The sequence below is a fragment of the Drosophila yakuba genome, chromosome 2R, assembly GCF_016746365.2.
Source record: "Drosophila yakuba strain Tai18E2 chromosome 2R, Prin_Dyak_Tai18E2_2.1, whole genome shotgun sequence".
Classification (NCBI taxonomy): domain Eukaryota; kingdom Metazoa; phylum Arthropoda; class Insecta; order Diptera; family Drosophilidae; genus Drosophila; species Drosophila yakuba.
In genome coordinates, this window is record NC_052528.2 from 11488357 (window position 1) to 11511655 (window position 23299).

Genomic DNA, 23299 nt, shown 5'->3' on the forward strand with positions numbered 1-23299 from the left:
GGCTTCAAAGCAGAGCTACATTTAAAAAGAAGTTTAACAAGGTGATGGTCTTATATTATCTAATGCATATATACTAACTCAAACACTCAAACCTGAAAAAAACAAGTTGCGAGTCTTATCGCAAGAATAGGGTCAGTGATACAACATTTACGTCTGATTTGATGAAACCGATGAATGGTACTTTTAAGTTGGTAAGTGTACCTCAACATAGTGAAAAGCTTAAGGAAACTGCAAGGCCCAAGTGCTATCCCAGCTAATCTCGTCTTGGAAATCATCCAACAGCTGTTCACTCCACTGTGCGTCTGCCCCCTTAATGGGCGATAAAACTTGCCGCACTCGAAAGCGAACCGAATATATACCCATCTATGTGATATGATGGCTAGGGGCACACGAATGAGGAGATAACGATATAAACGGCGGCGGAAGAGGCTCCGAAAAACAGTCGAGACTGGAGCGTCGCTGAGTTTACACGATCGAAAGCTGAGCAAGTCCACGGAAGTGAATATCCCGGAGTTATCATGTTAAAGTCGGTGAGTGTGGTGCCAGGTTCCAAGGGGCGGACCTTATCTAATCGCCGCTTCAGATATGACAGTGCTTCAATTTAATTTACTATCAATATCAATCCCTTTCGATTCGGTTTGATTACCCCGGATGTTGGCCCATGCAGATTATCGTTTTTGCCACTATCTTGGTGGCCGTGGCCGTGGCCATGCAGCCATTGGAGGACAATGAGAGGAACCACCATCTGAACCACAAGCGCCAGTTGTCGCAACACCACCCGAAGCTTCAGGAGTTGGAGCATTCGGCTCACGATAACCTGAAACATGGCAAGGAGCTGCATAAGGGCGGCTCCCACACAAAGGAGCACCTAGCCCATGGACAATCCCACCACTCCCAGAGGAAGGTTAGGCAGAGCCACAAGGAGCCGGGTCACAAGAAGAGTCACCACCAGAAGGAGCGCCGTCCGCAGCAGGACAACCACTCCCGAAAATCCCGATCCCACTCGAAGGGCAGCAAGCAGCATCACAAGCGGCACACAGGATCGCGCCGCCACTAGGATAGTCCAAGGATGTGGCTGAGATTTATTCTATTTAAAACCATTCGTACTTTTGCATGTTAGAGACAGTAAACCCAATCTATTTAAATATATAAACATTTACTGTGACATAAGCCATGACCAAATAAACTCACATTTTATAAATGATATTGATCCACAAGCAGCTCAAACTTTCAATCTAGGAAATGGATACATGAACTCGAATCAAAATATCATTTAAAAGATTTAAATGTATGTACTTAAACTTGAAATATAGGTAGAGTTTTTGAGAATTTTTCACAAAAGTTGCTCTTTTTAATAGTCCTTCCTTGTTTATGAGTTGAAAACAGCTTATGGCCCTTACTTTTATCTATAGTATAATTTCTTTGAATCTTTACAAAGAGATAATCCTATATATAAATAAACCTCAAACTGCTGGCTGATATCCAGTGTATAGCCCAGCTTTCTTGTGACCCCGTTTATGGCCCGAAAATTGCCCAAGTGGATCGTTAAAGATAGGTCCATGTAAAGGGTCAGATGGTTAATTACTCGGCTTGGCCAACTCGGAATTTTGGTGGATGTGCGCGCATGTTACGTTGGCCGCCTCAATTTCTTCGGAAACGCCGACCAAGTGCCAAAAATCCGGTTTCGGACAATTGAAATTTGAAAATAATAAACCGCACATGCGAGCGTAGTCGTACACAAAGTGTTTTGTTTTTTATTGCAATAAAGCCGGTCTTAATTGCGGTCTGGGGTCAAAAACTCCACTGACGTCATCGTCGTGGTTGCAAGACAGTGAAAGGGTTACAATTTTAAGGGGCTTGTATGGTTTCTTTGGTCACTGGTGCGATTACATAGGATTTTCTGGGTTAAGGAACGATTGTAAGTTTGGCATCGTAATGAGGCGTCATTTAGCCCCAAACTGGGTAAATCCTGGGACGATAGAAGCCGCCTCCATAGGAGCGAAATCCGCCGTAGCCCCCATACCCGGAATATCCGCCGTATTTGTAGCCCCCTCCATATCCACCGTAATAAATGGGCGAAGGAGCTGCATAGTATCCGTAGCCAATGGAGTCCGCAGTGGAGAGATCAGCCTCCTCTGCAGGTTTCTTCTCCTAGTAAGCGATTGAATTACATAGCTTGGTTGTGAAACTCAGAACTTATAAATATGATATGCGACCTACCTCTATAGGACCTGCACTGATGGATCCGATGATAACCAAGCACAGAAGGATGGAAAATAACTGCAAATTTTCACAACATTTAGTTATTATGATAGAACAACTTGCTTTGTAAGCAATACCTTTGCCATTATTGATCTTGTTTGCGAAATTTCACGGGGATGCACTCTAGATTTAATATTTTTCTCTCAAATTAGCAACTTTTCCCGATCGTGTTCTGGCCAGAAGCGTTGTTGTCCGTAAACTGTGATCCCCATCGACCCACCGAAAATATTTATAGTGGCCCAAACGTCCCGGAGATCGATTTCGCACATGATCATTGATTGGACAAACATTCTGGAGTCTGGGGATGTCGTTACCCGATGCGCAATGAGGTGTCCCATATCGCAAGGCCAGGCTGATGACTCGATGGGATTTTCTAATTCGTTTAAATGAACTTCTTAGATACAGTAAGCACTAGCCAATGGTCGAAGGAAAATTACCTTCTTTGTCAGCCAAAGTATATTGTATGTTCTCATTTTTACCAGTAATCAACAATAATATTGACGCACTACACAAAAAAGTTCCTAATTATTACTATTAACACATTCGTTGACAAGCTGATTCATTTGATTTAATTACAAGGATTTAGCCTGAATCAAACGTGCTAATTCTTGATATTGTTTATACAAAATAATTAAAGGGCGTAAGCTTTTGAGTTTTCACAGATGTAAATAAATCACCATTTTGGGTTAAAGTTCATTATAAGATCATAATCCCACCTACTATTCCAAAAACTTACATTTATAAATATGTGAAACGAACAATTTGGTTGGTAAATTCACTCTTTGACGAATTTTTGGAAATTATATCTTTTTTAATTTACTAATTTTGAATATAATCGCACACTGCGTTGTTACCTTGACTGCTTGTGCCACCTCTAGTATTTCACCTAAGCCTTCGATAGACGATGAACGCCGATTGCGCAGTGTGGCCGTTCTACCATTCTATAAATGGCTGCCGCATGAAAAAATAAACCTCTCGTTTTGCAAACCGGAAAAATTGTGAATTGCGGCCAAAGAAAAGTAGAAAAAGTGCCAAATAGGCATCAAAGTTACAAGTTAACTGACAGGTAAGAAATTCAACTAAGGATTAGCTGTGGGAAAAGCGAAATACACGTCTTTTCGCGGCGTGGTGAAAATTGCAAAAGACCGCGACGTCGGCGGCGGCATTTCGATTTCTCCCCCTGAAACAAAACGTGTCTGTGTGTCGTAAAGTGCATGTTTCTTCGTTTATCGATTAGGATAAGTACAGCGGAAAGATGTCCATTCCGCCGTACATGATGCCGCAGAATGCGTGGGCGGCTCAGCTGATGGCCCAGCAGGCCTACGCGGCGGCCCACGCTCAGCAGGCTCAACTGCACGCCCAGCAGCAGATGGCCAACCAGATTCAGCAGATTCCGCCACCGGGTGCTCCGCTGCCGCCGTCCAGTGGCCACCCGAACGGTATACCCGTCCCAGCAGGAGGTCAGGGCCCAGGATTGGGCCAGATTCCCACTCCCAAGCCGGACATACTGACCGAGGAGAAGCTACAGGAGAAGGCCCTCAAATGGCAGCATCTGCAGTCCAAGCGATTCGCTGAGAAGCGCAAGTTTGGCTTCGTGGATACCCAGAAGGAGGACATGCCGCCGGAGCACATCAGGAAAATCATTCGCGACCACGGAGATATGACGTCGCGCAAGTATCGTCATGACAAGCGAGTCTACCTGGGCGCCCTGAAGTACATGCCACATGCAGTGCTCAAGCTGCTGGAGAACATGCCCATGCCATGGGAGCAGATCCGGGATGTCCAGGTGCTGTACCACATCACAGGAGCCATCACCTTTGTTAATGAGATTCCCTGGGTTATTGAACCTGTCTACATTGCCCAATGGGGGTAAGTTGACTCAGCTTTTTGCTGTGCACCCAACTGACGCTACACATTTCCACAGAACAATGTGGATCATGATGCGGCGAGAGAAACGTGATCGTCGCCACTTCAAGCGCATGAGATTCCCGCCCTTCGACGACGAGGAGCCGCCTCTGGACTACGCCGACAACGTACTGGACGTGGAGCCCTTGGAAGCCATTCAAATTGAGCTGGACAATGATGAAGACAATGCCGTATACAAATGGTTTTATGACCATCGTCCTCTAGTGGATACGCAGTGAGTTTAAATTTGGCATTTTAGTTGATCTTGATTTGATAAATATATTACTATCTAAGGTTTGTAAATGGCACTACCTACCGAAAATGGAATCTTTCCCTGCCACAGCTAGCTACGCTGTATCGATTGGCCAACCAATTGCTGACGGATTTAGTGGACAATAACTTTTTTTATCTGTTTGACCCCAAAAGTTTCTTCACCGCCAAGGCTCTTAATATGGCCATTCCAGGTGGACCCAAGTTTGAGCCCCTCATTAAGGATCACAATGTTGGGTAAGCTAATGCATGCTCTGAAAACTTGGTAAAATTTTATCTCCACTTTTTCGTTTTTAGAGATGAGGATTGGAACGAGTTTAACGACATAAACAAAGTCATTATCCGACAACCAATTCGCACGGAATACCGCATTGCCTTTCCTTACTTGTACAACAATATGCCGCACTTTGTGCATTTGAGCTGGTAAGATCCCACATTCCTCCAAAATTATTATTCTAAAATACTATTTACGTGGTCAGAAACGTTTCTAAGTGAACAGCCTCTCTGGAAATGCTTCATGCCGCGTCAGAAAAACGACGAGCTTCCAGGATACTGTCAAATTTGCGATAAACGGGAGCTGCAATGAATATGTTCGTGGCGATTGTTCAGAATTAATCGTGACTGCTGATAGTTGCATACATTTAAACTCACATGTATCTAGAGGATCCACATAACCGATATACTTTGTCTACTTTAGGTATCACACTCCCAACGTGGTCTACATTAAGACCGAAGACCCCGATCTGCCCGCATTTTACTTTGATCCGCTCATCAACCCCATATCCCATCGCAATGCTAACTCCAAAATTCAGGAGCCCCTACCAGATGACGATGAGGACTTTACTCTTCCGGACGATGTGCAACCGTTCCTGCAGGACACCCCCCTGTACACTGACAATACTGCAAACGGAATTGCATTACTGTGGGCACCCCGCCCCTTCAACATGCGCTCCGGCCGCTCCCGACGCGCCATCGATGTGCCGCTGGTCAAGTGCTGGTACAAGGAGCATTGTCCACCTGGCCATCCGGTTAAGGTGCGCGTTAGCTACCAAAAATTGCTCAAATACTACGTGCTTAATGCCCTAAAACACCGGAAACCAAAGCCCCAAAAGAAACGGTAAGTTTTACTAAAGTGAAACTATAGAAACGTCTTAAAGTGCAACTTTACTTTGCAGCTACCTATTCCGTTCGTTTAAGGCCACAAAATTCTTCCAGACTACAACTCTGGATTGGGTGGAGGCTGGATTGCAAGTTTGTCGTCAGGGATACAACATGCTGAACCTCTTGATTCACCGAAAAAATCTTAACTACTTGCATTTGGATTACAATTTTAACTTAAAACCTGTTAAAACTCTGACAACTAAGGAGCGTAAAAAGTCGCGATTCGGAAATGGTAAGTACTTTAATTTTTAAAAATTTCCCGTTTAACAAATCCTTTCTTTCTATTAGCTTTCCATTTGTGCCGTGAGATCCTGCGTCTGACCAAGCTAATCATTGACTCTCATGTACAGTATCGGCTGAACAATGTGGACGCCTTTCAGTTGGCTGACGGACTGCAGTACATATTCGCCCATGTTGGCCAGCTGACTGGCATGTATCGCTATAAATACAAGCTAATGAGGCAGATTCGAATGTGCAAGGATCTGAAACATTTGATATACTACCGCTTTAACACAGGACCTGTGGGTAAGGGACCCGGATGTGGCTTTTGGGCGCCTGGATGGCGAGTCTGGCTGTTCTTTATGCGCGGCATCACTCCGCTGCTGGAACGCTGGCTGGGCAATCTACTGTCGCGTCAGTTCGAGGGTCGACACTCCAAGGGTGTGGCCAAGACGGTAACTAAGCAGCGTGTTGAATCCCATTTCGATTTGGAACTGCGTGCCTCTGTAATGCACGACATTGTGGACATGATGCCTGAGGGCATCAAGCAGAACAAAGCCCGTACCATTTTGCAGCATTTATCGGAGGCATGGCGTTGCTGGAAGGCGAACATTCCGTGGAAGGTGCCCGGACTACCCATTCCCATTGAGAATATGATCCTGCGTTACGTGAAGATGAAAGCCGACTGGTGGACGAACACGGCCCACTATAATCGAGAACGTATCCGACGTGGAGCAACTGTGGACAAGACAGTCTGCAAAAAGAATCTGGGGCGACTAACGCGTCTTTATCTAAAGGCGGAGCAAGAGAGGCAGCACAACTACTTGAAGGATGGTCCGTACATATCACCGGAAGAGGCCGTGGCTATTTACACAACCACGGTTCATTGGCTGGAGTCACGTCGCTTTGCGCCCATTCCTTTCCCTCCACTTTCGTACAAACACGACACCAAGCTGCTGATTTTGGCCCTTGAGAGGTTAAAAGAGGCGTACAGCGTTAAGTCCAGACTAAATCAAAGTCAGCGTGAGGAGCTGGGCCTCATCGAACAAGCCTACGACAATCCTCATGAGGCATTGTCCCGCATCAAGCGTCACCTGCTCACGCAGCGAGCCTTCAAGGAGGTAGGTTATCTATATTTCTGTTTAATTTATATCGATATTAAGACTTGTATTAATATCTTAGGTGGGCATTGAGTTCATGGACTTGTACAGTCATCTGATTCCAGTGTACGAAGTGGAACCCCTGGAAAAGATCACAGATGCATATTTGGATCAGTATCTGTGGTATGAGGCTGACAAGCGACGATTGTTCCCGCCATGGATCAAACCAAGCGATACGGAGCCGCCACCATTGTTGGCCTACAAGTGGTGTCAAGGTATAAGTCTGAACAAGCTTCTAAATAACATTTTTCATGGCGTTACTGGGCATTTTGGGTGTGTGATTTGTAGCAAAGTGATATGTATTTGATCATCCCCTTGTTGCAAACCTCACGCCAAAGGTGACCTGCGAAATACACAGGGATATGTAAAAAAGACAGTGCTTTTTAAGGGATATAAAACCCCTTTAATACATTCCAACCTCTTATTTAGATATACTGTATTCTTCTTCTTAACAGGAATTAACAATCTGCAAGATGTTTGGGATGTGGGTGAGGGCGAGTGCAATGTGCTGCTGGAGTCTAGATTCGAAAAGCTTTACGAGAAAATTGACTTGACGCTGCTCAATCGTTTGCTCCGTTTAATTGTCGATCACAATATCGCCGATTACATGACTGCCAAGAACAACGTTGTGATCAACTACAAGGACATGAACCACACGAACAGCTACGGCATCATTCGCGGTCTGCAGTTCTCATCGTTTATCACGCAGTACTATGGACTGGTGCTAGATCTATTGGTTTTGGGTCTCCACCGATCCAGCGAGATGGCTGGCCCTCCCCAAATGCCGAACGACTTCCTCACGTTCCAGGACACAGTCACAGAGACGGCACATCCTATTCGCTTATACTGCCGCTATGTCGATCGTATTCACTTGTTCTTTAGATTCTCGGCGGAGGAGGCGCGGGATCTGATCCAGCGCTACCTTACCGAGCATCCGGATCCGAACAACGAAAATATTGTGGGCTACAATAACAAAAAGTGCTGGCCACGCGATGCTCGCATGCGTTTGATGAAGCACGATGTTAATTTGTAAGTCTCCTTTTACTTAACATTTTAATAGTGAGTAACGAATAATTTAATTTATTTTACAGGGGTCGCGCCGTCTTCTGGGACATTAAAAACCGTCTACCTCGCTCAGTGACCACTATTGGTTGGGAGAGCACTTTCGTCTCGGTGTATTCCAAAGATAATCCGAATCTGTTGTTCAACATGAGTGGATTTGAATGTCGCATTTTGCCAAAGGTTCCTTTAGTCACAAATAAAACTTAAGATCAGTTTATAATTCAACATTTTTTTCCCACAGTGTCGCACTCAGAATGAAGAGTTCACCCATCGTGATGGTGTTTGGAATTTACAGAACGAAATCACCAAGGAACGCACTGCTCAGTGCTTCCTGCGGGTGGACGATGAGTCATTGGGTCGGTTCCATAATCGTGTCCGACAAATCCTGATGGCTTCTGGGTCCACTACGTTTACAAAGGTAGGCTTATAAACAAAATATCTTCTTAAGATTTTAAAGTAAACCGAAAATGTTATATTTTAGATTGTGAACAAATGGAACACTGCGCTTATAGGTTTGATGACCTACTTCCGCGAGGCTGTGGTCAATACTCAGGAGCTGTTGGATCTGTTAGTGAAGTGCGAAAACAAAATTCAGACTCGTATCAAGATTGGCCTCAACTCTAAGATGCCTTCCCGTTTCCCGCCCGTTGTGTTCTACACTCCCAAGGAACTGGGCGGTCTGGGAATGTTGAGCATGGGTCACGTTTTGATTCCGCAATCCGATCTGCGTTGGTCCAAGCAAACGGACGTGGGCATAACCCATTTCCGCTCCGGTTGGTATTTGGCAAATACAAGTACTAGTACATATGCTAATTTGCTTTAATACTTCTTACAGGTATGTCCCACGATGAGGATCAGCTTATTCCCAACCTGTATCGCTACATTCAGCCATGGGAGAGTGAGTTTATAGACTCACAGCGAGTGTGGGCGGAATACGCATTGAAGCGTCAGGAGGCGAATGCCCAGAACCGTAGGCTGACACTGGAGGATTTAGAGGACAGCTGGGATCGCGGTATTCCGCGTATCAACACATTATTCCAAAAGGATCGTCACACTCTGGCCTACGACAAGGGCTGGCGCATTCGTACGGAGTTCAAGCAATACCAGGTGCTAAAGCAAAATCCCTTCTGGTGGACGCACCAGCGTCACGACGGCAAGCTGTGGAACCTGAACAATTACCGTACAGATATGATCCAGGCGTTGGGAGGAGTGGAGGGCATTCTCGAGCATACGCTGTTTAAGGGCACCTACTTCCCCACTTGGGAGGGTCTCTTCTGGGAGAAGGCCTCCGGTTTCGAAGAGTCGATGAAGTACAAGAAGCTGACCAATGCTCAGCGATCGGGTCTTAACCAGATTCCGAATCGTCGATTCACACTTTGGTGGTCACCGACTATCAATCGAGCGAATGTGTATGTCGGTTTCCAGGTGCAGCTGGATCTGACTGGCATTTTCATGCACGGCAAGATTCCGACACTGAAAATCTCTCTGATTCAAATATTCCGAGCCCATTTGTGGCAGAAGATCCACGAGTCGATTGTTATGGATTTGTGTCAGGTCTTCGATCAGGAATTGGACGCCTTGGAAATCGAAACGGTGCAGAAGGAAACCATCCATCCACGTAAGTCCTACAAGATGAACTCATCGTGTGCCGACATCCTGCTCTTCCCCGCCTACAAATGGAATGTATCGCGACCATCACTGTTGGCCGACACCAAGGACACTATGGATAACACCACCACCCAAAAATACTGGCTGGATATCCAGTTGCGTTGGGGCGATTATGACTCGCACGATGTGGAGCGCTATGCCAGGGCCAAGTTCCTCGATTACACCACGGACAACATGTCCATCTATCCCTCACCGACGGGTGTGTTGATTGCCATTGATTTGGCCTACAACCTGCACTCCGCATACGGCAACTGGTTCCCCGGATGCAAGACCCTCATTCAGCAGGCCATGGCCAAAATCATGAAGGCAAACCCCGCGCTCTATGTATTGCGTGAGCGCATCCGCAAGGCGTTGCAGCTTTACTCTTCGGAGCCAACAGAGCCGTACCTCAGTTCGCAGAATTACGGAGAGCTGTTCTCAAACCAGATCATCTGGTTTGTGGACGACACCAACGTGTATCGTGTCACCATTCACAAGACGTTTGAGGGAAATCTGACAACGAAGCCCATTAACGGAGCCATTTTTATCTTTAATCCGCGAACGGGTCAGCTTTTCCTTAAGATCATCCACACCTCTGTGTGGGCTGGCCAGAAACGTTTGGGCCAGCTGGCCAAGTGGAAGACTGCTGAGGAAGTGGCCGCTTTGATTCGATCACTGCCCGTGGAGGAGCAGCCAAAACAAATTATTGTGACGCGCAAGGGCATGTTGGATCCGCTGGAGGTGCATTTGCTTGACTTCCCCAACATTGTGATCAAGGGCTCCGAGCTTCAGTTACCGTTCCAGGCTTGCCTCAAAGTCGAAAAGTTTGGTGACCTCATTCTGAAGGCAACCGAGCCCCAGATGGTGCTTTTTAACCTGTATGACGATTGGTTGAAGACCATATCTTCATATACGGCTTTCAGTCGACTTATCCTCATACTGCGTGCTCTCCACGTCAATACGGAGAGGACGAAGATCATTCTAAAGCCGGACAAAACCACCATAACGGAGGCGCATCACATTTGGCCCACTCTGACCGACGAGGAATGGATCAAGGTGGAAGTGCAGTTGAAGGACCTCATTCTCGCCGATTACGGCAAGAAGAACAACGTAAATGTGGCTTCGCTCACTCAATCCGAGATCCGTGACATCATCCTGGGCATGGAAATCAGTGCTCCTTCAGCGCAGCGCCAGCAGATTGCCGAGATCGAAAAGCAAACCAAGGAGCAAAACCAACTGACGGCGACCACTACGCGTACCACAAACAAGCATGGTGACGAAATTATTACCTCAACTACATCGAACTACGAAACGCAGACGTTCAGCTCAAAGACAGAGTGGCGAGTAAGAGCTATCTCCGCCACCAACCTGCACCTGCGAACGAACCACATCTACGTGAGCTCGGATGACATAAAGGAGACCGGCTACACCTACATCCTGCCCAAGAACATACTCAAGAAGTTTGTCACGATCTCGGATCTGCGGGCCCAGATAGCTGGCTACTTGTACGGTGTGAGTCCACCGGACAACCCACAGGTAAAGGAGATTCGCTGCATCGTAATGCCACCGCAATGGGGCACCCACCAGACGATTAACTTGCCCAACGCCCTGCCCACACATCAGTATCTCAAGGACATGGAGCCTCTAGGCTGGATCCACACGCAGCCCAACGAGCTGCCCCAACTGTCACCGCAGGACATCACGACGCACGCGAAGATCATGCAGGAGAACTCCAACTGGGATGGCGAGAAGACGATCGTGATCACGTGCTCCTTTACTCCTGGCTCCTGCTCACTTACCGCCTACAAGCTGACGCCTTCTGGCTTCGAGTGGGGCTCCAAGAACACAGACAAGGGTAACAATCCCAAGGGATACCTGCCTTCGCACTACGAACGCGTTCAGATGCTGTTGTCGAACAAGTTCCTTGGGTTCTTCATGGTGCCAGCGCAAAGCAGCTGGAACTACAACTTCATGGGTGTGCGCCACGACCCCAACATGAAGTACGAACTGCAGCTGGCCAACCCGAAGGAGTTCTACCACGAGCTCCATCGCACCTCGCACTTCCTGCTCTTCTCAAATCTCGAGGACGGCGGCGATGGTGCCGGCGCGGATCGGGAGGATGTGTATGCGTAGACGATGCGCATCCGGAGTCGTAGGGTTCTCGTTTTAGTGCATACAAACAATTTTATAAGCCTGTTTTGAAAATGCTAGCATGTAGGATACATTTTGTAATAAAAACCATTCTTTTCCCAACAAGTCACATCGTTGCCAGGGGATTTATTACTCCGCCTCCCATACTAGGCTTAATATTCATAACATTCGTTAACGGTAAGTGTTCTGTATGTATGACTAAAATTAATGCTAAATTTTTGTTTGGTTCGGTTTTGGTTCCTGTTCCGGTTTCTAGGTACGTTCGTGTCACTGCTGACCCGCATTCAGGAGCACTTCCACAGCACGATGGCCAGGTTGCCGGCGAAGAACAGGTAGAGAATGTTCTCCGTCTCGTAGGAGACCTCGAAGCCAAACCCTTCGCCCACAACCACATGCCAATAGATGCCGAACTTCTTGTCCATGTTTTCCTTGATGATTTTGGCAGCGTGCTGGAAGTAGATGAAAAGTATTAAGTTGAGTCTCTTTACCGTCCCTATCCTCTTCGTCTCATCCCTCATCATTGGACAAATAAATAATTAGAAAAGGGTGTTAATTTCAAAACAGACAAATCAAGTGGAATATTAATTATACTTTGGATTTCAAGCTCAACAAGCCTAGATTATACACTTTATTCCTCTTATCAAGTGGCATTTAACCATTTGGATGAGAACTTCTCAATTGAAAATAATTGCTGTCCCAGTTCAAAAGGTTTCTTGTAATTACCTCGTAATTGGATGAATATTTTTCACAGGCGGTAATGGACAGTTCAATGGCCTCTATCCGCATCTCCTCGTTCATGTCAGTGTGCTTAGATCGGGAATCAAACATCAGCAAATAGTCCGGAATATGCTTAACTCTATACTTAACCAACCTTAACCAGAGGATAAACGTGCACGATTTTCTTCTCGCCCTCCTTGCCGCCCTCCTCGTCCGCCATGTCTGCGATTCACCAACGACTGAAGGAAGGACTATCGCCAAGCAAGCGCTATCACGGAGCCAGGCTAATGTAATAAAAATCGAGTTAAATTCCTATTTACATGTGACACACAAGTCAAGGTAAAGGCAGTACTGCCGTAGCTATATATGTACTATGTGAATGGCAGGTGAATGTTTATGAATTCTCTGTTTTTGCGCTATTGTCACGGCAGTTTGGCTGCTATGGCAATTTGGTTTCGGGCACGGTTTCGCTTTCGATTGGCCTGCCAGCCTGTCAGGAGCGAGGTTGACTTGCAACTAACGATGGCTCTGGATCCGCCGGCTCCGTGCTGACGCCAACTCCATTAACTGGCAACCACAGCCGGAGTTGCTGGGCCGGGAAGGGGGAAGAAACTTGTGTGAGCCGGGGAGTTAATAGCTACACTTAGTGTGCGCTGCGTTTGCGCCAAGTCTGCATGCTAGGGGACGTATATACGTCTCCTGCTCCCTGCTCCCTGCATCCTGCATCCCCTGATTTTGTTGCAAACAAAAGCAATTTCCGTGCGGGTGCCACTGCGAGACAGACGAGGCGGCGTCATAGTCATCATCTTGGCGGCAAGGCAACCCCAATTTTCGCAACGATTTCTGCACTAAAAGTGGTCAACAGGGGAGGAATGGTCACCCATGTTCTGGGAAACCCACCCGCACCCCCGATGATGCACTCAAAATGTCAACAGCTTGTCAGTTAGCATAACTTGGTTTATCGTTTATTGTAAACTCTTAAATGGAATTAATGACCCAAAGAAATAATGGAGCAGTTAGAAGATTTGCAAATGTAATTCACATTCTAAAAGATTATTCTAATATCATGTAGAAGTTCTTACGCTGCTTACAGAAATGATTTAATTTGAGCTTAGGTAATATCATTCGAAACATATAAATATATTACCTACCAATCTTCGGTTTGTCAAGAATTCATTAATAACTATGTAAATTACGTGAAAACGCTTTTAAAAATTAAATTTGTAATCCACAAACAAGAGTTTCCACACAGAATCGGTATCCATTCCGACCGAACTATAGTTTGTTAGAAATTTGGAGCTTTACATATGGTAAGTTACGACTCTGGACTTTGATCCCAGCATTCCTCCTCTCGCTCCTGGTCGACCAACACGCCCTCCTGGGAAAGACGATCTGACAACTCGTAGGGATCAGACCAATCCGATTCCTGGTCCGAATTATCTATAAAGACACACTCGTTCTCTACTTTTAAGTTATTTTCCTGTATCAGTTCCTCGATAAGTTCCTTAGTAGCACCAACGTGCTCTAGGCGATCCAATAAAACAGCAATAGGCATACTACAAGTGTCCTGGCAAGTATCCACCTCAACCTCACAAGAGTTGAAATGTCTTTTAAAACGCTGAAACTCTATTTGTACTTCAGTCCAAATCTTTTCCTTCTCGGTACGCGTGTCCACATAGAATGGATATTCCACGGAATGAATTAACTTGTAGGGAGTGGATTCCTTATCAATATTGGGTTTGCTAACCAAAGGGTTAACCAACTGCATCTCCAGCAAATCCTTGCGAACAAATATGGCTATCTGTGAGACGTGGCCCACGGATTCGTATTCCTTGGGCGGATTACCCACTCCCGTTAAGGAAAACATGTAATTCGGGTACTTCTCCACAATACCCAAACACCAGTTCTTAAACTCTTCCCGAGTCCATTCGAACTTGTGATCCTCGTGGCGAAAACCATTTGGCAACAGGGGATTGAACCGTGTAAATATAACGTTGAAGTCCGAGTTTGGTGTGCTAAAGACTACCAGTTTTGGCTGCATAAAACCAAAAATATTGACTGGAATTTTAGCCAAAACATCGTCGTAAACATGCTCTATTCTGAAATAAAAACATTTGTTTATAAATGGGAATCGAAATTATCCACAATTTATGTGTGCTTTATACAATAAGAAAACTTATTAAAACCTACAGTTCTAGTGCGACTACGGCATCTGTGTCCCTTAATTCTTCAGAAGAATCTGCTACACTTCCATGAAGAATTTGAACATTTAGAGGACTCACGCGTCTCCGTATGTAATCGGAAACTAATGGGTTAACGCTGGTTACGTTTCTCATGAGCAAGGGCTCGTCAATGTCCACCTGCAATTAAATTGGGTATTTAAAAACAACCGCCACTTCATGGAAACAAATGGGAATGGAACGAGCCAAATTGAATATTTTAATTCACGCAGTACTGAAAATTGAAATGATAACTTACGAAGGTGTAAAGTAAGGGTTTAAATTATTTTAATGCTGAAATGGTGAATTACTTTAAATTAAAATAAGTGCACTTAATTTTTTTTACTACTTTAACATAAACTATTTTATAGAAATACAAACACAGAATTTGAATTATTATAAAAATGTTGTTTTGCAAAATACACCTTTCCCACATTTAAAGACTACGGTCACGCTTAAAAGTATATTTACATCTTCCCCAACGGTCACACCACAAAGCTGAGTGCCTGTGTGTGTGTGTGCGGAGCAGTGCACAGGAAGAATGTGTAATTGTTACGAAAAGCCAAATGGAAACGAAATTGTAGTGCAAAGCATGTTGTGAGAGTGCAATAGTGCACCGTTGCACCAAGTGAAAAGTGTAAGCATTGCAAACCGAGCTCCTAAGCTATCGAAAACATTAAAAAACACCCAAACACTTGGAACGGGTCAAAAGAAAACGTAGAAAAACAAGAAGAAGAGAACGGGTAATACGTGAGAAAAATACATACTGAAAAATCAATTCGACTTAACAGCCCAATAGCAAATGGTTGGCGGGAAATCAAAGGGAGAACGCTGTGCAACTGAATAAATATGCCAGCATTTAGTTCTTTGTTTAATAATGCCGGCCAGATAATCGATTTTTTTCGGGACCTCGGTATGTTTGTATGTCGTGTTGTTTGTGTTTCCAGACATGGTGGTGCGTTCGCGATTGTTTGTGTTTGTATTCGTGCCCCCGGACGCGCACCAAAGGAGATCGCTTTGCAACACTGGAACATAACACAAAACCTAAAGTATCCGCATGAAATTCAATAAAAAAAAAAAAATAAGGGAATAACATATTCCAATAGAGCAATATGCAATAAAAAAGAACTCTTGCGTGATCTGTGTAATCTTGGCGTGAACTCATACCATAAAAATAACTATCCCCCGCGTTGTCCAACACTGCAAGGGAAACAATTAAAAATTATTGTGATAAAGGCGGACTCGAGACAAATGAAAAAATCCAAAAAAAAAAAACAAAACAACGATAATCGCTCGCAAATTTGTCAGCTTTAGTTTGAATAGAAGCCATAGTACAATACTCATAACTTAAAAATAGATATTTAGCAACCATTAATCTTCTCCTTTCATCAGCAGTTGAAAGAGAATCACAGTCGAAAGCGGAATCGCACAAAAACAAATCAACCTTCGCATACAATAACAGGCAAACCTCTTAAGAGTGAGTATCAAATCACAGAAACTAAGGAAAAGTGCCAACAAAAATCGCCCAAGGACCATCACCAGCTGCCGCGATGGGCAAGCGGCTCCAATTGGAGCGCCCGACCACGGATCGCAGTGCTCGCAAGCGAAAGCGTTCTGCGGCCAAGGCCGCCGAGAAGTGCCAGCGCTTGAGCGGTGGCTCCAGCACCGCCAATGGCTTCGAGTTCCACGAGAACGACGATGAGGAGTCCTGTTCCTCGTCAGGCTCTGCTGCCGGCACTGAGGCTGATCCCCCTACACTACTGCACACCCCGCAGGCACGCAGTCTGCTCTTGACGGGGGCCAGCATTGCCAGCGATCACAACAACTCCAGTGTGATGGAGTCACCGCGCCCGGTCTACACGCTCCGACCCTCTGTGGTCAACGGAACCATTCTGAGAGATGTGCTCTCTAAGGCCTGGCGCTTGGGTCGACCCATAGGTAAGTGCACTACACAAGCAAGTTTGGTTTTAGGAGAATAAACTACCCATTTGTTTTTCAGGAAAAGGCAACTTTGGCGAGATCTTCCTAGCTTCGGACGACACTGTATGCCCTGCCAGCTCGGAGACAGCCAAATACGTGGTCAAAATTGAACCGCATTCAAACGGACCTCTGTTTGTTGAGATCCACTGTCTGATTAACACATCCCAAAGCAAGGGTATGCTGTAGAAAAACTCTGCATCGTCACATTTGTATCATTACACATTTCTTTAGATTTATCAGATGTCGCAGAAGATGCTGCAAGCCTGCCAGCCCTACAGACGCATGCCTTAAGCAGGGGACCGCCCTCTGGAATACCCAGCTTTATTGCGTCGGGCACTCACTATTTTGGAGACGTTCGCTACCGCTTTCTGGTGCTGCCGCGCTTTGATCGCGATCTGCACTCGCTGATCAAGAACTCAAGGGTGCAGCAGAAGTCACTCTTAGTGCTCGCTGTACACATCATCAATGTCCTAGAGAATCTGCACGATAAGGGTTATTGTCATAATGATATCAAGGCGCAGAATCTGATGGTGTCCAAGTGCAAGTACCTTAGGAGACAGACAGTGCCCAAGGGTAATGGCTACGAGGATCACTACGAGGAGAAGCAGCAGACCACGGACAGTGGCAACAGCTCAGAGCAGGAGACCAACGATGATGAATACTTCCTGAAGAGCGAGAAGTTCGCCTTGAAAAAGATTGTCGATATTAAGCAGGATGAAGACGAAGACGACGAGGACTTTGATGACGGCGCCACATCGAACAGCAACAATAGCAACAGCCTAGACGTCTTCCACACTCCAGTGAACAAAAAGCGATCCGTACGCAACCCAGTTCAGTTCAGCGGCTCCAATCCGGTGCGTTCTTGCCGTCGCGAAAAGCGCAACTCCATGTACGAGGAGATGGTCAAGTCGCACTATTTGCGACCCACCAAGCGGATTAGTTATCGCGAGGAGTTTAACGAAGACGGTTACCCCAAGAATACGGCGGAAAACAGTGATGAATCGGCTGAATCGTCTGACAACGAGTCGGATGAATTCATTCCCCCCTCCTCCCGTCGCACCGCTAGCAAAAGAGGCAGAAGCGTTCAGATAGCGACTCCAAAAAAATGCCCGGTTTCAACGCGGGCCACCCGCCACCAGGAGAAAGTTAAGAAGGAACCGAACGGTGATCAAAAGGCTCGCAGCAGGGGCAGCAAGCACTTGGACAACAACCCATCAGAGTACAAGTTTCTGCCCACTGAGGAGGAACATGTTTTTCTTATCGACTTCGGCCTGGCGTCTAAGTTCCAGGATCGCGGAGTTCATCGCCCATTTATTATGGATCAGCGAAGGGCGCATGACGGAACGCTAGAGTTTACGTCCCGGGACGCCCACCTGGGTGCCCATTCGCGACGAAGTGATCTGGAGTGCCTAGGCTACAACCTGCTGTACTGGTCCGAGGGTTATCTGCCCTGGAAGGACGTGGCGCAACAGCAGCAGCAGGAGAAAGTGCACCGCGCTAAGGAGCTGTTTATGACGGATGTGCCGGAGATGCTGCGACAGTTCTATGGCAAGCAAGTTCCTAAATATCTGGGAGAGTTCCTGCTGCAGATCGGTCAGCTGGCCTACCAAGAGCGACCCAACTACGAGCGCTACCGCAAAATCTTTAAGCGCGAGTACCAGCGCTTGGGTTACGATCCCAGTCAAATGCGTCTGAGCAGCGATGAGATTCTCCGCACCTGTGTCTCCGCCAAGGACGTGGTGGATGGCAGCAAGTGTGACATCTTTGAGCTGAACAACAAGGCCGCCGTGAATGTGATGCGAAACTCAGCGCTAAGCACTCCGTTCCAGGAGCACTCACTCACGAACCGCGTATCGCCCAAAAATCTGCGTTCCAAGTCGAATAAGAAAACTACCAAAAAGAAGTTTTCGTGGGCGGAGGTCCTATCACAGGATCCTGATCAAATAGCCCGCGAAAGGGCAGTGAAGGAGTTTGAGCGGGAAGAGACCATCTGCCCGCTAGAATCCCGTCTTCCAAGGCGCTACGAGGGTAAACCCACTTACGCGATACTAGATATGGAGCAGAGACGTCGCGAAAAGGGTTTGGTTGTCCAAGAGCATAATGAGGAGCGGGAGGAGGAGGAGGAAGACGATGAAGAAGATGACGATGACGAAGAGAACCAGGAGGCACTGGATGAAGAGGAGGATGAAGAGGCGGCAGATAGCGTCGAAGGCGAGGTAACATTCATGAAACTATATATTAACTTATCTAACCTTAAAAAAAATATGTGTAATGTGTCTTTTGGTTAGACGAGATTTGTGTGAAGTTTTGAAAGAGCTTTCATAATAATGTTTATTTATTTAACACAGGATGATTCGGATAGAGCAATGGAGGAGAGCGACTACTCCGATCACTCCCAGAAACGTGCGCGTGGCCGTCCCAAGGGCACCACTAGGAAGCGAACCACCAGCAGGCAGACCCAGTCCCAACAGAACCAGCCGTCGGTGAAAAACCATCGCGGAGTGGGTCGTCCGAGCAAGAACTCGGGCGTCGTCAAGTTCGCCGCCGGAGCCGTAAGCAAGAACCGCTCTACGCCGCTATCGGCAGTGGCCAGTAACAAACGTGGCTGCGCCACACGTAAGGAGAATTCCACTCTGGCATCGGCCACCGGCGAGGGAGAGCAAAAGCTGAAGACAAGCCGTACGCGCAGAGCTCTTTATAAGACTGAACCCAAACACGGCGAGCACGATGCGGAGAATAACTCGAGTCTGCTCCTAGTGCAGAACCTGTACGGCGAATACGATGACGAGAACAACTACGGCAAGGGGCGGAGTGTCCATTCGTCCAGGCACTGTCGCAAATAATTGCCGAAGGACAGTTAGGAATAGAGACTATAGACGATCAATAGGAGGTCGTCGGACGGCTAGGGAAACACGGAAACAGAACAGATTAGATCAGAAGAAACCTAAATTCGCTTTCAAGTATTTTTAGTGGTAATTAAGGTACGAACAGGACAGAACCTACTTATAATCATACTTCGGATCTGCCGGCAAGCGAGGCATGGACTCGAACTAGTGAGACCGACATCATGTTGTGTAATTTTGGTTTTTAAACAGTTTATCTTTAAGTTGACATAAGGTTATTTGATTGGCACTCTCAGCTCCATAGGGAAGATGTTGTTGAATTATCCATTATACCATGTAGTCCCCAGACGTAAGCGATGTTTATATGTTTAGTAGGTGCGCAGGAGAAGTGCGCCATTGGCCTTGATAGGAAATCCTTGATTTTTATATATTTTAACTTTATTTGCGAGTTTTGTGTTAGTTTCGTTAGGCTATCTTTCATATTATAGACCACATGTACGACTCGTTTCACCCACATTTCATGCAGCCAGGTACATACTCTCCTCAAAAAGTATTTAATATAACTAGATAATGGTTATTTCATAAAAACAATACAAGTCTAAGCTAGGATATGCGTGTATAAACAGCAGCGGATATAAATAAACTAGAATTGTATTTCCTTAACAATCAACTTATGCTATTTTCATTTCTAGTCTAAGTCTAGTCTCAGCCCAAGCTCTTACCAGTCCAATGTGTTCTATGGTCTCGATGCGACGCATTAGCTGGAAGAAGCGCATCTCGGCACAGCCGAACTCCACGACCTTACTAATCTGATCCGTCCAGCGGGCGTCCTCCAGGATCTGGATCGTGGCGCAGTATCGCTGCTCGTAAACCGGGGGATCGAAGGTGATGCCGGTTTCAGTCATTTTGGTCAGGGTTTGGAAATCCCCGCAACTAAACTTGTGTGAAAACATTGCGCGTTTCGTTAGAGTGACCACTGTAATAGGTGACGAAAATCTTACTGTCGCTGCAATTGGCAAATTACACAGAACTTTGGCAGCCGCATATCGATAGTTGTTTCTTTCAAAAATGGGCGGTCTTTTTTGAGGCACTGAACTTCAATCGGGGGTCGAATCTATTTGTCCTATTTGGGTTAAAACTCTCCAGTTCCTTGAGCTTGGCGTCTTTGTAATGATCCCATAAAGCTCTTCTATATACTATTATATGATAAAGACTTGAACAAAGGTATTTGGAAATGGTTGTACCGCCTAGAATCCAGATCGATTTTTTCGATAGTTTCTGTTTTAATATTTTACTAAATTAAATGCGACAACTGAGCTTAGGCCATATACATATGTACATATCTTGACGAATACTATTTATAAAAGCGCTCTTTTCCAAATGCTAGGATTATGAACTTTATGGTAATCAGGGTAGCTTTGTGGCAGGGGAATCACGCAATTTCCGGCATCCTTTCCGGACGACCTTCGCTGCAGGTGCTCGCCTCCCATTTTGATGGTAGACCCCATCAGCCATCAGCCACCAACCACTCCACCCGACCATCAAATTAGCAGACAGGTCTGCTGGTCTACTGGCCGTGGGAGCTTTCCATCCTGGTGCTAAATGCACATACATATAATCAGTGGCTTCGACTTCGAATGTGAGTAAACGCTTTAACTTTTCAACCTGCTGCCATAATTTCCAGGCTAATTGCCCTGCGCTTGAAATGGAAATTTACAAATCAATAAATTCAGTGGCCGGCGCTGGTGGAGGTTCGTCCTTCCCCATGGTTGCCATAATTATACACGGCCTGTCCTGTCGCCACGGACTGACTTTCGTTATTGTTTGCACTGAAAGACGTTGCCGAGGCCCTCATAAAGCCATCAAATGCAAAAGGACACTGGAAGAAATCCAAGTGGATATATGTCGTAGTGGTCGTAGCATATTATTTATATGTATTACTTATATGTATTACACGAACCAAGTTAAACACAATGGTTTAGCCTACCAACTAAACCCATATATGTATATTGGTTTTCTTATTGGTAACCTAAAAAAGGAAGCTTATAAAACAAAACATACACTCAATCACATAGCTGGACAATTTTAGAACAGAATGTATTCTGAATATGCCCAACAATCCAGATAGGATCTTAAGCTACTTATAACAGATGTTATACGAAACGATTTCGTAGTTATTTTCCGTGTAACTGGGGGCCGGTAGTCCGCACGGAAACCGAAAATCCAATAACGGTTTTGGGTGCCAAGCCTTGCGTGCTCCACGAAGTCATCGGTTTTCCAGTTTAGTTCGCCATCGCCACCCGTGCCATCAAGTAGCCCGTCAAACGATGGCCAACTTCAGTCCGCACCAGCTGTCGAATCCCCGGGCCAACGTCTTCATCCTGGTCAATCTTGGGTGCGAGATGCTCTACGTGATCGATCAGCGGCTGAAAGCGCAGCAGATCGCTCAAGACAAGTCGGTTCAGGGTAAGAAATCCCGGCAAGAAATATGAACTTAGATATCACATTTGAGATGCTAGTCGTCCTTGCAAGCTTTTGAAAAGGTTAAATTCTAAGTCTTGTCGTCTTCTATATGACTTTATGATTAAATTCAAATGAACAGCTAAACTTATAATTATTATTATTAGAAGATAATAGAAGATATTCTTCTTCAGTTATCCACGATGTGACTACAGTACTGCTCGAACCGAAGTTTATAGACTCGCTTCTGAACGGATCGAAGCACAATAGTGCGCAGCTTTTGACCGCCGAGCACTGCAAGTTTATGCTGAACGACATAGCCACCTGCTCCTTGATGCGACTCGACGAGCAGTCGATGTCCAAGCTGTGGAATCTGATGACCATGGTATACAAGTGGCAGCTGTTCGTATCCCGCCATCAACACCACCTGCTCGAGATTACCTTTCGGCACTTGGAGGCGGTCAACAGGTTGTATCCGGATGCCAAGCGGCACATGCTTATTGACTTCACGAAGAACACGCTGCTGGACTTTTGGAATGCCAGCGGGGAGGATGCGCAGCTGTCTATCTACCAGACGAATCGGGCCTGGCTGCAGTGCTTCAACACAAAGATATCGCTCCTGATTCGCATGGGTTTTCAGGCCATGGACGGGAGTTTCATCAGGGACGTGGATCAGGATTACTACGCGGAATACGTTGAGTCGGCCGGGGATAATATCTATGCGAAGAGTGCCGAGCAGCGGGAACGCCAACAACGGGAGCCCAACAGCATGGATCAACTGGCAGCGCAGCTGAACATAAATCCGCCACAAAGCGAGGATCTGCAGCCCATCAACGCCCGCCAGTTCCAGCAGCAATTCGAGCAGGCCTTCGGCAATGTGCTCTTCACAGACACAGCAGGCAGCTCCTCTGCTTGCGAGTTTGTCCAGTTGCAGCCCACGACGGCATCCTCGGAAAAGGTGGCGCCGACAGTGTCCCGGGGAGGATCCTTGCTGAACCAGAACCTGCTCGACTTGTACAGCAAAATGCCTTGAAGCCAAAGTCACTTCGGTTTGAAAATATTGTATTTCTTGTTCAGTTGGTTTTTGTAAAATAATTATAAAAACACCGTAGGTTGCATAGTTCTCTTTTGTTTGTTTGTTTGTTTTTCTTTTGTTTTCATCGAAGACATTGTTGTGATCAAAAAATAAATCAACGTTAGAATTTTGAGCTTGCGACTTGTTGTGAACAACTGTGAAGTGTGA

The 23299-nt window shown here is 46.0% G+C and overlaps 7 protein-coding genes and 1 non-coding gene across 12 annotated transcripts; 5 read left to right on the top strand and 3 right to left on the bottom strand.

Annotated features, from left to right (window-relative positions):
- The first annotated feature begins 324 nt into the window (after positions 1 to 324).
- LOC6530183 (histidine-rich glycoprotein) lies at positions 325 to 1217 on the top strand. Its single transcript, XM_002091085.3, has 2 exons — positions 325 to 530; positions 668 to 1217. The coding sequence occupies exons 1-2, from the start codon at positions 519 to 521 to the stop codon at positions 1055 to 1057; spliced, it is 402 nt and encodes a 133-aa protein (XP_002091121.1). The 5' UTR covers positions 325 to 518; the 3' UTR covers positions 1058 to 1217.
- A 503-nt stretch (positions 1218 to 1720) lies between these two features.
- On the bottom strand, positions 1721 to 2598 carry LOC6530184 (neuropeptide-like protein 31). The gene is made up of 3 exons (XM_002091086.4): positions 2340 to 2598; positions 2221 to 2280; positions 1721 to 2151 (listed from the first exon to the last, which is right to left on the bottom strand). The coding sequence occupies exons 1-3, from the start codon at positions 2346 to 2348 to the stop codon at positions 1948 to 1950; spliced, it is 273 nt and encodes a 90-aa protein (XP_002091122.1). The 5' UTR covers positions 2349 to 2598; the 3' UTR covers positions 1721 to 1947.
- Positions 2599 to 3179: 581 nt separating this feature from the next.
- Positions 3180 to 11946, top strand: LOC6530185 (pre-mRNA-processing-splicing factor 8). The gene is made up of 14 exons (XM_002091087.4): positions 3180 to 3328; positions 3500 to 4131; positions 4187 to 4402; positions 4462 to 4674; positions 4735 to 4860; positions 5135 to 5554; positions 5613 to 5830; positions 5887 to 6938; positions 7000 to 7192; positions 7433 to 8006; positions 8069 to 8219; positions 8281 to 8457; positions 8521 to 8812; positions 8875 to 11946. The coding sequence occupies exons 2-14, from the start codon at positions 3518 to 3520 to the stop codon at positions 11817 to 11819; spliced, it is 7191 nt and encodes a 2396-aa protein (XP_002091123.1). The 5' UTR covers positions 3180 to 3328; positions 3500 to 3517; the 3' UTR covers positions 11820 to 11946.
- Positions 4904 to 5080, top strand: LOC120321272. Its single transcript, XR_005560936.1, has one exon.
- On the bottom strand, positions 11931 to 12955 carry LOC6530186 (dynein axonemal light chain 4). The gene is made up of 3 exons (XM_002091088.4): positions 12709 to 12955; positions 12561 to 12644; positions 11931 to 12286 (listed from the first exon to the last, which is right to left on the bottom strand). Exons 1-3 carry the CDS (start codon positions 12772 to 12774, stop codon positions 12122 to 12124), a joined length of 315 nt encoding a protein of 104 aa, XP_002091124.1. The 5' UTR covers positions 12775 to 12955; the 3' UTR covers positions 11931 to 12121.
- Positions 12956 to 13497: 542 nt separating this feature from the next.
- LOC6530187 (small RNA 2'-O-methyltransferase) lies at positions 13498 to 20600 on the bottom strand. The gene is made up of 3 exons (XM_002091089.4): positions 20319 to 20600; positions 14745 to 14914; positions 13498 to 14653 (listed from the first exon to the last, which is right to left on the bottom strand). Exons 1-3 carry the CDS (start codon positions 20547 to 20549, stop codon positions 13870 to 13872), a joined length of 1185 nt encoding a protein of 394 aa, XP_002091125.2. The 5' UTR covers positions 20550 to 20600; the 3' UTR covers positions 13498 to 13869.
- LOC6530188 lies at positions 15255 to 20266 on the top strand. 4 transcript variants are annotated; one of them, XM_002091090.3, is made up of 6 exons: positions 15255 to 15410; positions 16169 to 16250; positions 16304 to 16711; positions 16773 to 16928; positions 16985 to 18969; positions 19102 to 20266. In XM_002091090.3, exons 3-6 carry the CDS (start codon positions 16324 to 16326, stop codon positions 19594 to 19596), a joined length of 3024 nt encoding a protein of 1007 aa, XP_002091126.1. In that variant the 5' UTR covers positions 15255 to 15410; positions 16169 to 16250; positions 16304 to 16323; the 3' UTR covers positions 19597 to 20266. The 4 variants fall into 4 exon arrangements, with proteins under 4 accessions (XP_002091126.1, XP_015052609.1, XP_039229346.1 ...); XM_039373412.1 differs by having other exon boundaries at positions 15257 to 15410; positions 16166 to 16250; XM_015197123.2 differs by having other exon boundaries at positions 16169 to 16711.
- A 336-nt stretch (positions 20601 to 20936) lies between the features above and the next one.
- LOC6530189 (protein OSCP1) lies at positions 20937 to 23272 on the top strand. Of its 2 annotated transcripts, none has more exons than XM_015197124.3 (2): positions 20937 to 21235; positions 22251 to 23272. In XM_015197124.3, the coding sequence occupies exons 1-2, from the start codon at positions 21199 to 21201 to the stop codon at positions 23087 to 23089; spliced, it is 876 nt and encodes a 291-aa protein (XP_015052610.1). In that variant the 5' UTR covers positions 20937 to 21198; the 3' UTR covers positions 23090 to 23272. The 2 variants fall into 2 exon arrangements, with proteins under 2 accessions (XP_015052610.1, XP_002091127.1); XM_002091091.3 differs by lacking the exon at positions 20937 to 21235 and adding an exon at positions 21260 to 22062.
- Positions 23273 to 23299: the final 27 nt, after the last annotated feature.